Here is a 14,745-nt window from a genome sequence, read left to right on the forward strand (position 1 = left end):
TGAAGAAGATGACCTCAGGATCTTGGGAGACGCAGTTGGTACCATTTTCTCTTTGCTTCATGCCACGACCAGCATTGCACCAACAGAGGTGCTCGTGACTTCCAGTGGCGGCCAAGGAATGAGTGGTCGCACATAGGGCAGCTCCGGCTCAAAGGTGTTGGTTTGAACTCTTTTTATCCTAAAGTGGGGAATTTCCAGGAAAGTGTAGCTATGGAGAAAAAGGCGAATCCTTTTGGGTGGAAATTAAAAATCGTAAGGAGAAAAGGTCGCTGATAGGTGTCGTCTATAGGCCACCAAATAATATGGGCGGGCAATAAACAAAGAAATAACTGATGCATGTACAAATGGTATGCCAGTTGTCATGGGGGATTTAATCTACTTGTTCATTGGTCAAACCAGGTTGGTCAAGGCAGCCTTGAGTAGGACTTCATAGAATGTATCCGCGACAGTTTCCTCGAACAGTATGTAATGGACCCTACAAGAAAGCAAGCTATCCTCGATCTGGTCCTGTATAATCAGACAGGAATAATAATTAATGAACTCTTAAGTTAGGGATACTCTTGGAAGGAGCGATCCTTGTATGGTTGAACACCGATGGAGGGTGAGAAAGTAAAATTCAATACCAGTGTCTTGTGTTTAAACAAAGACTACAATGGGGTGAGGGAGAATTTGTGAAGGTAGACTGGGAGCAAAGCCTTTATGGTGGAACAGTGGAGGTGCATCTTCTGGTCCAACTATTGAGGAGAAGATCAAGCCAGTAGCCTGCAATTGCGCCTCCTGCCAGGAACAGGCTCCACCAGCAGTCCCGATGCAGCCCAGGGTGTGGCCCGGGTGATTTTTCACATGCTCAGCGAAATATATACCAGTGAAGAGGAAGGTCTGTAGGAAAAGGGCCATGGTTATCTAAGTAAATAAAGGAGGGTATCAAATTGAAAGAAAATGCATACAAAGTGGCAAAATTAGTGGGAAACTAGAGGATTAGGAAATTTTCACGAAAAAAGTTATAAAGGAAAAGTAAAATAGATTGAGAGTAAACTAGCTCAGAATATAAAACCGAGAGCAAAAGCTTCGCCAAATATATAAAATGAAGGAGTGGCTAAGATAAACATTGGTCCTTTAGAGGATGAGAAACGGGATTTAATAATGGGAAATGGCTGAGGCATTGAACAGGTATTTTGTGTCGGTCTTCACAGTCGAAGGCACAAATAACATGCCAATAATTGTTGGCAAGGAGGCTATGGCAGGTGAGGATCTAGAAACTATAAGGAGGTAGTGTTGAGCAAACTAATGGGGCTAAAGATAGACAAGTCTTTGTCCCTGATGGAATGCGTCCCAGGGTACTAAAAGCGATGGCGGGGGAAATAGAAAATGCGCTAGTGGTAATTTACCAAAATTCGCTGGACTCTGGGGCGGTCGCGGCAGATAGAAAACAGCAAATGTGACTCCACCTTTTTTTAAAAAGAGGTAGACAAAAGCCTGTTAACTTTAGGCCAGTTAGCTTAACTTCTGTAGTGGGGAAAATGCTTGAATCTATCAAAGACAAAATATCAAGACATCTGGATAGAAATTGTCCCATTGGGCAGATGCAGCATTGGTTCATGAAAGGCAGGTCATGTTTAACTAACTTGTTGGAATTCTTTGAAGGCATTAGGAGTGCGGTGGACAAGGGGGAAACCGGTGATGTGGTATATCTGGATTTCCTGAAGGCATTCTATAAGGTCCGCACTGTTGCATACGATAAGGGTGCATGGTGTTAAGGGTTAAGGGTAATGTATTAATGGATAGGGGATTGGTTAACTAACAGAAAGCAAAGAGTGGAGAGATAAATGGGGGGTTTTCTGGTTGGCGATCAGTGGCTAGTGGTGTGCCTCGGGGATCAGTTTTGGGACCGAAATTGTTTACGATTTACATAGATGATATGGAGTTGGGGACCAAGTGTAATGTGTCAAAGTTCGCAGATGACACAAAGGTGGGTGGTAGAGTAAAGTGTGCAGAGAACACAAAGTTTGCAGAGGGATATAGTTTAAGTGAGGGGGCAAGGGTCAGGCAGATGGAGTAAATGTGAGGTCATCCATTTTGGAATAACAGCAAAATGGACTATTATTTAGATGGTAAAAAAATTGCAGCATGCTGCTGTGCAAGAGGGATCTAGGTGTCCTTGTGCATGAATTGCAAAAAGTTGGTTTGCAGGTGCATCAAGTAATTAAGGCAAATTTAGTGTTGTCCTCCATTGGTAGAGGGAGGGAGTTTAAAAACTGGGAGGTTATGTTGCAGCTGTATTGGGTGCGGGTGAGGCCACACCTGGAGTAAGGTGTACAGATTTGGTCTCCTTGCTTGAGAAAGGATGCACTGGCGGGGGTGCAGAGGAGATTCACTAGGCTGTTGAGAGGATTGGCTCAATGATCTTTTATTAGTGTCACTAGTAGGCTTACATTAACACTGCAATGAAGTTACTGTGAAAATCCATTTGTTGCCACACCCTGGCGCCTGTTTTGATACACTGAGGGAGAATTCGGAATGTTCAATTCACCAAACCAGCACGTCTTTGGGCGGCAGGGTGGAGCAGTGGTTAGCACTTCTGCCTACGGCGCTGAGGACCCAGGTTCGATCCTGGTCCTGGGTCATTGTTTGTGTGGAGTTTGCACATTCTCCCCATGGCTGCATGGGTTTCACCCCCACAACCTAAATATGTGCAGATTAGGTGGATTAGCCACGCTAAATTGCCCCTTAATTGGAGAAACAAATAATTGGGTACTCTTAAGTTTTTTTTTAAATACAAGTACGTCCTTTGGGACTTGAGAGGTAACTGGAGCACCCGGAGGAAACCTACGCAGGCAAGGGGAGAACGTGCAATCTCTGCACGTTTGTAACATGGAAGGTACGGGGACTGATCGGGCCGCTGAAGAGGTCCCGAGTCTTCGCGCACTCGAGCTTGAAGCCAGGGATGATCTTTCTGCAGGAGACGCATCTCCGGGTGAAGGATCAAGTTAGGTTGAGCAAGGAATGGGCCGTTCAGGTATTTCCCTCGGGGTTTGATTCAAAGTCGTGGGGGTGGCCATCCTGTTGAGCAAAAGAATGGGGTTTGTAGGTGCCAAGGAAGTGCAGGTGGGATATACCTGATCGTGAGCGGGGTGTTGGAGGGGATGGCGGTGGTGTTAGTGAACGTTTACCCACTGAATCCAGACGACATTGGGTTTGTGAAGAGGTTGCTGAGAATGATTTTCGATCTGGACACACATCAGTTGATTATGGGGGGTGATTTAATTGCCTGCTAGAACTGAGGGTGGAGAGATTAAGCCCTAATTCGGTGGGGTGACTGAGGATGGCGAAAGAGCTGTGAGGATTTATGGGAATGGTGAATCTGTGGAGGTTTAGGAACCTGAGGGAGAGGGGGTACATGCCAGAATTGACGTTTTTTTAGTGAGCCGAGCAGTGTGATGGGGCGGAGTATGTGGGAATCGTGATCTCCGATCATGCGCTGCACTGGCCGGTGGTCAGGCTTAGTTCGAAGCTGAAGCCGGAATGGAGGTTAGATTCTGGGTTTTTGGTGGACAAGCGGTTCTGTGAGATGGTGCAGTCAGTGATCAGAGACCATGTGGAATTGAATCAGAATGGGGAGGTAACCTCGTTCAAGACGTACAGAGGTGGGAGGAGGAGGGAGGAGTATGGACGGTTGTTGGACGAGATGGCCTAGGTGGACAGGAAATATTGGAGTGCCCCACCAAGGAGGGGAAAGGTTACAGGGCCGATCAACTGGGAAGGAAGTGACGCAGCTATAGAGGGTGAGGAAGGTGCAGTATGAATATGAAGAGAAGGCAAGCCATATGCTAGCCTACTAGCTACGGAGGTAGGCAGCATTCAGGGAAATTCTGAGTGTACGGACAGGGAAGGGGGGAGGTAGTGTTAGAGCTGGGGAAGATTAACTGGGTGTTCGGGTAGTGCTATGCAAAGTTTTATATAGGGCTGATCCGGGTGGTGAGGTAAGGGATATGGGGTGGTTTATGGATAAGTTGGAATTCCCACGGTTGGATGATAGCAGGCAGGTGCTGGAGGAATCACTAGGGGCGAGAGATGTGATGGATAGCATAAAAGTTATAAAGTCGGGAAGGCCCCGGGGCCGGATGGTTACCCGGCGGAATTCTATAAGGAGTTTGAGACGGAATTAGCACCACCTTTATTTGGGTTGTTTAGCGAGGCTCTGGAGAAGGGGGAGCTGCTGGAGACACTAACCCAGGCGCGATCACACTAATCCCGAAGAAAGGGAAGGACCCGTTGGAGTGTGGGTCGTACAGACCAATATCATTGTTAAACACTGATGTGAATGTTGGCTAAGTTGGTGGCAGGGAGGAGGAAGGATGTGTTCCAGGGGTTGTCGTGGTGGACCAAATGGGTTTCATAAAGGGCTGGCAGCTTTCCAGTAACATGAGGCGGTTATTAAATATGATCGTCACCCCGTCGAAGGGACGGGTGACGGAGGTAGTGGTCTCCATGGACACGGAGAAGGCTTTTGACTGGCTGGAGTGGCAGCACCTGTTTGTGATTTTGGAAAGGTTTTGGTTTGGGTCGAGGTTTGTGACATGGGTGTGTCTGCTATACGTGGCCCTGGTAGCGAGTGTGCAGTCAAATGAGATGAGTTCATGGAGCTCGAGGTTGAAAATGAAAAGAAAATCGCTTATTGTCACAAGTAGGCTTCAATGAAGTTACTGTGAAAAGCCCCTAGTCGCCACATTCCAGTGCCTGTTCGGGGAGGCTATTACGGGAATTGAACCGTGCTGCTGGCCTGCCTTGGTCTGCTTTCAAAGCCAGCGATTTAGCCCTGTGCTAAACGGTCCCAGGGGAACGAGGCAGGAGGTCTGTTGTCGCCACTGCTGTTCATGTTGGTGCTAGAGCCCTTGGCGATGGCCCTCAGGGGATCAATAAATTGTCAGGTGATTGTGAAGGGTAGTAGGGAACACCAGGTGTCGCTGTGCGCGGACGACCTGCTGTTGTTCGTATCGGACCAATTGGAGTGAATGGGGAGAATTTAGAGGTTGAGTTTCTCGGGCTATAAGTGGAATGTCAGAAAGAGTGAGGTGTTTCCGGTTAATGCGGCGGGTCAGGGAACCAATATTGCCAGTTAGGTTGTCCGGGACATGTTTAGGTTTTTCGGGGTTCATCTTTGAAGGTAGCTAGTCCAGTTGAGAAAATTCTTTGAAACGGCATGAGGGATTCTTGGGTTTGTTTATAAAGTCATGGAGTACAAAAGCAAGAAAACTAGGCTAAATAAAGCACTGATCAGATCCTAGTATTTTGGTCAATTCTGAATACCACACTTAGGAAGGATGTGAAGACATTGAGAAAGTATAGAGGAGATTTGCTAGAAGTATACCATAATGAAGGACTCCGTTATGTGGATGGACTGGAAAAAGTATACTTGTTTTCGTTAGAAGAGAGATAAGTTGAAGGCATATTTGATAGAAGTGTTCAAAATCATGAAGGGCTTTGACAGAATAAGTAATGAGAACCTTTTAAAAAAAATTCATGTGAGCATTGATGGCTGGGCCAGCATTTATTGCCCATCCTGAATTGTCCTTGAACTGAGTGGCTTTCTGCACTGTTTCAGGGGGCAGTTAAGAGTCAACAACATTGCTGTGGGCCTGGAGTCACATGCAGGCCAGACTCATTAGACTTTTTATTTCAGATTTTTATTGAATTCAAATGTCACCAATTGCCATGATGGGATTTGAATCGGGGTCCCCAGTGCCATCTCTGGATTACTAGTCCAGTGACAATGCCATTATGTCAACCCCTTCCCATCCTGTTTCCAGTGGCAGACGGTTTGATAACAAGAGAACACTAATTTAAGGCAATTGGCAAAAGAACCAGAGGTGACACAAGGGGAAGTCTTTTGTAACCAGTTGTGATCTGAAATGCACTGTCTGACGGTGTTGACTGATTCAGACTTGGAAAAATAATTGAAGTGGAAAAATCTGCATGGGAAAGAGCTGGGGAATGGAGACTCTTTGGATAGCTCAAGAGATGCCACAGGCACAATGGACCAAATGGCCTCCTCCTACACTATGAACTGTGTTCAGTTAGAATGCAAGTGACTAAAATTAAGTTAATACGTGCGTCAGTGAATGTATTTTAAAATTGTTTTGGATGGTCAAATTTTGGTAACTGGCATAGTCGTTTAAATGAATGCATTTCCTTGAATATTGTCGGATGTTGGGTTTCTTTCTGTCGGTGCTGTGTCTGGTTCATGTGCCATGTTTAATCTGTCCACAGGATGACGTGAATAAAGCGGTGAAGGCAGCAAAAGATGCATTTAGATTTGGATCGCCATGGCGAGTAATGGATGCATCACAACGAGGGGTCCTTCTCAACCGCCTAGCTGATCTAATTGAGCGTGATGGAGCTTATTTGGCAGTAAGTTCTCTGTGTAAGAAACTGGCTTTGTTGAACTTTGGAGCCCACTTTACTTTGTCTTTGCTGTAATGTTTTGCAGAAACTTTGTCAAAACTCTTTTTATCAGTGTGTTCCTAAAGTTCCTTCAGGTATATTAACCTTTTTTTGTCAACGTGGCTTTTCTGCCTCCCTGCCCGAAGAGTAAACAGGGAGCCTGTCCTGATGCCAGAGCTATTTAGAGGCATTATCCCAGTCAGTGGGGAATGTACTGGCCAAAGGAGGTTCCCATCCACCCCTTGCCCAACAGCAGCCCTCGTGATAAAAGCTGCTGAGCTAGTCACCTAGCATGGGCCTCCTCTGCCAAAGGTAAAATAGGTGCAGGAACAGGTTGAGGTACTTAAGAAGTCACTATTTATTGGCCATTCAGCGGCCTCAACAGACCACATGACACCTCCTCCTTGTATAATGGGAGGTTGGGGTGAACAGGCCATACACTGCATTTTACAAACCACCACCATTCTGCCTTTAAAACCAGCGGCAGGAGGCCGTTACGTCTGTCCCATGTGTAGTGACCATAATGCAGGTGCATGTGATTGCTAGTAAAAATTCTTGTCTGATTTTCAAAGGAGTAATATGGTTTGGTGATAGCTGAATTATTTTTACTTCCTTGTATTTAGGCGTGAAGGCAAACCATTATCACTGAGTGACATGGATTGGTTTAATAATCTTCTGTTAATTTTACATTTTTTTAAGCTATACTTTGAAGTCAGTTTGAAATTATAATATAACTGATTAGTCATTTATCAAATGTTGGTTGGGGTTATACGGTTTAACAGATTGAAGATTTGTTCTACAACCTGGGCTAAATGTTAAAATAAACTAACATGCATACTTTTCATTTTAATCACTTCAGTTTGTATTCGGCCCAGTCATATAGGGCAACACGGCAGCATAGTGGTTAGTACAGTTGCTTCACAGCTCCAGGGTCCCAGGTTCGATTCACAGCTTGGGTCACTGTCTGTACAGAATCTGCACGTTCTCCATGTATCTGCGAAGGTTTCCTCCCACAGCCCAAAGATGTGCAGGTTAGGTGGATTGGCCATGCTAAATTGCCCTTAGTGTCCAAAAAGGTTAGGTGGGTTTACTGGGTTATGGGGATAAGTTGGTAGTGTGGGCTTAAATGGGGTGCTCGTTCCAAGGTCTGGTGCAGACTTGATGGGCCGAATGGCCTCCTTCTGCACTGTAAATTCTATGATATAGGATGAAATTATCTCCTTGATGCTCATAAGATTCTTAAATTGAATGAATTTGGATGGTTTTAATCCTGATCCCAGCTTGGGAACTTCAACACCAGCTTACATTTATATCGGACCTTTAACACCCACGGCACTTCATAGGAGCTTTATCAGATTTACACTTGTGTTGGGACGGGTGCCCAGAGTTTGGTCTAGGAGGTAAGCTTTAAGCATCTTAAAGGAAGAGAGTTCGAGTTACTTGGGAAAGAAATTCCAGAAACTATGGTCCAGGTGGCTAAAGACCCAACAGCCAGTGGTGGACAGATAAAAATTGGGGATGTGTATGAGACCGCAGAATTAGAGAACTGTAGATATCTTGGAGTTACGGCTGGAAAAGATTATTGAGCTCGAGAGGGCAAATTGAGTTATGCTACCCAGGTGTAAGTCAGTGAAGCCAGGCGTGGATGGGATGGGATTTAGTGCAAATGCGAGTACGAGCAGCGGAGATTTTGATGACTTAAAGTCAGTGTTTTTCAAACTTTTTTTCCCGGGACCCACTTTTTATCAACCAGCGGAACTTGGGACCCATGCCGGCTTATGTTCATGACCCATGCCGGCCGACCTTTGCGACACACCATTATTGCTTAACTTGTTGCAACAGGTGATCCTGCTTGGCTCTCATGATCTCATTTAGTTGGTCCTCACGGTCTCACTTGCTTCGTTGTTCAATGCTGCATTTCTAATAATAATAATCTTTATTGTCACAAGTAGGCTTACATTGACACTGCAATGAAGTTACTGTGTAAATTCCCTAGTCGCCACCCTTCAGCGCCTGTTCAGGTGCACTGAGGGAGAATTCAATGTCCAAATCTTTTATATTTATTTATTAATTTAGAGTACCCACGCATACATTGGGAGAATGTGCAAACTCCACACAGACAGTGACCCAGGGCCGGCATCAAATCTGGGACCTTGGCGCCATGAGGCAACAGCGCTAACCACTTGCGCCACCGTGCAGCCATAATGTCCAAATTACCTAATGGCACGCCATTCGGGACTTGTGGGAGGAAACCAGAGCACCCGGAGGAAACCAACGCAGACATGGGGAGAATGTGCATTCTGCGCACAGTGACCCAAGCCGGGAATCTAACATGGGACCCTGGAGCTGTGAAGCAACAATGCTAACCACTGTGCCACCATGCTGCCCGCATAGCAATGAACTGATGAGGACATTTTATTACTGTAGTGTTGATTTGCCTGTTCATTGGAAACATGGTGGGACCTAGCCCCTGAGGCCCGACAGGGGCTAATCTTCGATCTGACGATAGCGACTTAATTGTAATTCCATTCTGTTTTTCAGTCGCTGGAGACCTTGGACAATGGGAAACCATACCACATAGCCTACATGGTAGACCTAAATTTGGTTATCAAGTGTCTCAGGTACATGTTGTAAAAAGTCGTTACTCTTTGCCTTGTGATTCAGAATGGTCTGAAAGCGTGATGATAAAGAAACCACCAATCTCTAACTTGAAGCAAAACTGATTTATTGAATAATGATTAAATTAAATAGAGCTATAACTATTTAATAAAGTAAGACTGAGTCTGTTAAACAATAATCTATGATAAGTATTAACTAATGAAGTCCATATGCTACTTCTCTCTAATCTAAACTAGTCCTTGAGTTGTGATCTATCTCTCTCCACTGCTAACACTACCCAAGATTCCCTGATCGTTCATATTTATACTGGGAACTGGTGGTGCCCGCTAGTGTTTGAATTACATTGAGATGTAAACTTTTACTGTTATGCCTATATACATGCATTACTCTATATACCCTCACTATTTTGTTCTTTGAATTTATATAATAGTGTTGCCTGACTATGTAAAGATTAGTATTCTCCACAAATTTAGTGTTCCATTTTGCTTCATAAGTACTGGACTCTTTTACTAAGTGATTCATCCACTGATTTGTAAAAATGCTATGTCCTGTTTACGCTAAACATTCTGCCTTGAATTCTTTTAAAATCAGTTTCTGAGTTACGTTTGAAAATATTGGGCAGAATCTTATCAGCTTACAACATTTTTGGATGTAAGGATTGCGGGTCCCTACCCCAATGGTGTCTTAAGTCCTGTCTGCCTGTGCAATCTTCCAGAGGCAGCCAATTAAGCTGTCTCCAGGAGGCCTGTCCAGTTAGGGATGGTGGACAGGCTCTGCAGATGAGGGCCAATCAGTGCTGAAGGCTGTGGGACGCTGGCAACTCCACAGGAAAAGTTTGGCACTACATCCGGCACTACCGATGTAGGTGAGAGATTGTGAGGGGTCCTTTTTAAGATGAATGTCTGACTCTACCTCCAGTAAATTTGCTGGGAGGTGGGAACTTGTTAGGTATACAGCCTGATGAGCAACTTACAAGAACTTCCCACTTCAAAACTGCCTCCATGTGGATTTCACCAATGGTGTCTAAAAACATTTTGGTTCTCAGAGATTCTTTCATAATTGTATTTTTGGCCTTTTAGGGACAAATGGATATGTAGGAAAAAATATACAAAATGTTGCTGTATCAAAAATCACTGATTATTACTGTTTGCTTATTTGAAGGTCATAGCTATTCTAGTATCAGTTTGACCTGAGAAAGATAGCTGTTTCAAATTTGAACTGCAATAATTGTTGTTTTTTAAAAAATATCAATTTGGAGTATCCAATTAAGGGGCAATTTAGTGTGGCCAATCCACCTCGTCTGCATATCTTTGGGTTTGGGGTGGGTGGGGGGAGGGGTGGGTGGGGGGAGGGGGGGGGGGAGGGGTGTGAGACCCACACGAACAGTGACCTGGGGCTGGGATCGAGCCCGGGTCTCAACGCCGTGATGCAGCAGTGCTAACCACTGGGCCACCGTGCCGCCTGAACTGCAATATTTGTTTGACACACTGGAAATCTTTTATAATAATAATCTTTATTGTCACAAGTAGGTTTACATTTACACTGCAATGAAGTTACTGTGAAAGTCCCCTAGTCGCCACATTCCGGCGCCTGTTCGGGTACACTGAGGGAGAATTTGGAATGTCCAATTCTCTTAACAGCACATCTTTTGGGACTTGTGGGAGGAAACCGGAGCACCCGGAGGAAACCCACGCAGACACAGGGAGAACGTGCAGACTCTGCACAGACAGTGACCCAAGTCGGGAATTGAACCTGGAACCCTGGCGCTGTGAAGCGATAGTTCTCCCCTCTGTGCTACCATGCCGCCCCATAATCTGGGCAGATTATGTCATTCCATATTTGCTACAAATAGGCTTACGTTGATGTAGGTATTTTTTGGATTTGAATGTAGTGAGGAATTTGGTCGAGAAGTAACCGAAGCTGTTACAGTAGTTAATGATGCTGAAAACGCAAGAAACATTATTTGGAGGGTGCTGGGCACCACACTTTTAAAAAGGATGTCCAGATCCTGACAGCAGCTTCCACCTGGACAGGTTCCTGTCCGTGTTCAAGGGGCAGTCGCCATTACAGTTGGATGTGGCGTACAGGAGAACACGACCAGCTCACCGATGGAGAGAAGCTCATTCTACAGTTAAATCCCTCACCCGAGCACTGAGGCGAAGCCAAGTCAGTCCGCGTTAACCTGCATTTCCTCAGAAAGAACAATGTATTCACTTCTCGATTAATATCTTTTCTTCCCTTGTGTTGTCACAAGCAGTTGTGAATTGTATGTTTGAGACCCCACTAACTCCATCATGGTGATATACACTGCATCTCCAGGATTGCAGATTTTCCTGAGTCACGAGCATTGGAATGGTCAATGGTGCCCAAATAGGTTATAGGAACTAGGGGCAGGTAATATCCCCTGCTGTATTTCCAGGTAGTAGTTCATCATGGAATCTTTTAATGTGGAATTCTATCAGATATGGTGAACACATTGAAACATTGCAAAGGGGAATCTGGATACGGTAATGAAGATCACAAACCAGGCATCCGGAATCTACTTTCTTCAATGGAAGTGGTCTGTTGAGGTTACTGAAGGCGGCTCCATTAAGAGATGGATGCAATTTGGATTTGATGGAAAGGACTATATTAGTTTAGAACCAGACAATCAATCACATTTCAGTGAAGACTAAAGATAAATGGAATTCTGATCAATCCGAAGGAATGGAGAGGTAATGTCTGAGACATTATCTTCGGGGGTTTGACTGAACCACGATGGAACCCATCAGATCCAGAAAGAGATTGAAATAAATGCTGGGGATGAGGATCAATACTCTGCCAAATTGAACACAGCAGCCTAGCAGAGACCCAAGCTCTATCAGTGGGATTCACCCAAGTGTGGCATACACAACAGCTCAAACATCTGACATCCTGGTTCTGGAACCTTCATAATTTACTTCTGATGTCTTCATAATTTACTTCAGATTCAATTGAACAGTGGATCACATCCACCAGGTCCGGATTCTGATTCTTCAATTGAGACTTTCTGAACTCTCATTTGTATCCAATATCGGCAATGTGACAGCTCTCTCAGTCGAAAGGATCTTCAGGGATAGTTTTTCCCTCGCACTTACTTTCTTATCTTCAGCAATTTGATTCAGCGTAAACAGAACTTAGTAAATATATTGAGGATATTCAGCCACATTTTATATTGATAGAAACTGGTCTTGCAAGCAAGTGCTGACCGCTGCACCTTGCACAAACCTGGTGTTCTTGATTAATAAGGGGATTTCTTGATTGGGAATCGGGCTATGGGGAGAAGGCAGGAAAATTGGGATGAGTAACGTATCCCTCTTAATCGAATGGTGGAGCAGACTTGACAGGCCGAATGGCCTAATTCTGCTCCTATGTCTTACTGGTCTTAGTGAGGTTGCAGAAGAGATTTACTGCAGTGATACGAGGAACGAGCAACTTCACTGTGTGGTGAGATGACAAAAACTAGAGTTGTTAAGTTTGTGAGCAGAGAAAGTTAAGAGGAGATTTGAGAGACTTGTTCAAAATCGTAGCATTTTAATGGAGTAAATAAGAAGAATCTGTTTCCAGTGGCAGAGGGTCAGTAATCTGGAGCACAGATTTATGCTGATTGACATAATTTCCGAGGTAAAATGAAGAAACTTCTATTTTACTCAGCAAATTATGGTGATTATGCGCTGCTGAAGAGCAATGGACGCGGGATCAAAAGGGAATTGAATGGAAGAAATTTGCATGACTCTGGTTTCCCATGCCAGATGGACTAAAGCAGATCAAAAAGGCAGCTCATCACCATCTTCTCTAAGATAATTAGGGAGGAGCAAACAAATGCTGACCTTGCCAGTGATGTACCTATCTCATAACTTTTCTTCTCCAGAACAGTGGAGTGGGATTAATTGGACAGCTCTACTAAAGCAGGATAGGCCAATGGGTCTGATTCTGTGTTATATCATTAATTCTATAATATAGTAAAGTCCTGCAATTTGCAACTTCATCTTAGCGAATTTGTTTATCCACGCAGATGTCTTGTACAGCAGATGCCCTTTGAGGGCCCAAATGTTAGTTTATAATAAAAAAGAAAAACAGCCAGTAGTAGGAAGCGTGCATCATCTCTCACCGTTTGCACATGGGTATTCCTTGCTGTGAATTAATGCCTGATCACAGCACCGTATCTGGGCAGTCTTTAATCCCATACAGTACTGTATGAGAAAATGAGCGAGTCAGAACCAAGTAGTAAATATCCTAGAAAAGTGATGACCCTTGCCCAAAAAGTGACAACATTAGACTGAAAAACAGTGCAAGTGAATAGTGGCCAGTGAATAGTGTCAATACATCGTTCTTATGTTTGCTTAATTTATTAAAAATAATTTTCATTGCTTTCAACACATCCGTGTAAAATTTTAGGATGGCTGCAATCTAGTTAATTGACTTCCATTGTAAAGTACGTCCGTCGGACACCAAGCTGTTCCAATACAACTACAACACTGGCACCTACCCGGCAATATGGAAAATAGCCAGGTGTGTCCTGTACACAAGAAACAGGACAAATCCAACCCAACCAATTACTGCTCCATCAGTCTACTCTCGATCATCAGTAAAGTGATGGAAGGGGTCATCAACAGCGCTATCAAGCAACACATGGTCAGCAATAACCTCACTACCGCTCAGTTTGGGTTCTGCCAGGATCACTCGGCCCCTGACCTCGTTGCAGCCTTGGTTCATAGAATATAGTGCAGAAGGAGCCATTGAGCCCATCGAGTCTGCACTGACTCATTCAAGTCCTCAAGTCCACCCTATTCCCCTAACCCCTCCTAGACTTTTTGGACACTAAGGGCAATTTAGCAAGGCCCATCCACCTAACCTGCACATCTTTGTCTGTGGAAGGAAACCGGAGCACCCGGAGGAAACCCACGCACAAACGGGGAGTGTGCAGACTCCGCACAAACAGTGACCCAAGCCGGAATCGAACCTGGGACCCTGGAGCTGTGAAGCAATTGTGCTATCCACAATACTACCGTGCTGCCTCAATGGGAAGGACTGAGAGTGCCTTTTATTTTTTATCTCTTTTTTTTTCTTGTTTAACTTGAAGTGTGCTATTGTGGGGTTGTTTATGACTTGTATAGAGTGTTTGCTTGAGTAGGGATGATCGGGAACAATGGGTGGGAGACGCGCTGGCGCCAAGGCTGGGAGCCCCAGGCTAGCTGATCACCTGGAATGTCAGAGGGCTAAATGGGCCCATGAAGAGAGCGCGTGTGTTCGCACATTTGTGGATTCTGAAGGCAGACTGAGTCATGCTGCAGGAGACGCACCTGAAAGTGGCAGACCAGGTTAGGCAAAGAAAGGGCTGGGTCAGTCAGGTCTTTCATTCGGGGCTTGACATGAAGACTAGGGGGGTTGCGATCCTGATTAATAAAAGGGTTCAATTTGAGGCGGAGGATACAGTTGCGGATGGGGGCGGCAGATTTGTTATGGTTAGGGGTAAGCTCGAAGGGGTGAGAGTAGTCTTGGTTAGTGTGTATGCCCCTAATTGGGACGATGTGGATTTTATCAGGTGGTTGCTCGGGAAGATCCCCGACTTGGACTCGCGCAAACTGATCATGGGTGGGGACTTTAACACAGTCCTGGACCAGAGCCTGGATCGGTCGTCTTCAAAAACGGACAGGTTGCCAGCGA

General features: G+C 44.9%; 1 protein-coding gene across 2 annotated transcripts in view; it reads left to right on the plus strand.

The window, feature by feature from the left end:
• Window positions 1-14,745, plus strand: part of LOC140396181 (aldehyde dehydrogenase, mitochondrial-like) — a 126,039-nt gene that overhangs the window by 24,799 nt on the left and 86,495 nt on the right. For both annotated transcript variants that reach the window (XM_072484566.1, XM_072484491.1), the window contains 2 exons: window positions 6,268-6,408; window positions 8,983-9,062. In XM_072484566.1, coding sequence (XP_072340667.1) covers window positions 6,268-6,408; window positions 8,983-9,062 — 221 coding nt within the window. The remainder of the gene's footprint in view (window positions 1-6,267; window positions 6,409-8,982; window positions 9,063-14,745) is intronic.

The sequence above is a fragment of the Scyliorhinus torazame genome, chromosome 1, assembly GCF_047496885.1.
Source record: "Scyliorhinus torazame isolate Kashiwa2021f chromosome 1, sScyTor2.1, whole genome shotgun sequence".
Taxonomy (NCBI): domain Eukaryota; kingdom Metazoa; phylum Chordata; class Chondrichthyes; order Carcharhiniformes; family Scyliorhinidae; genus Scyliorhinus; species Scyliorhinus torazame.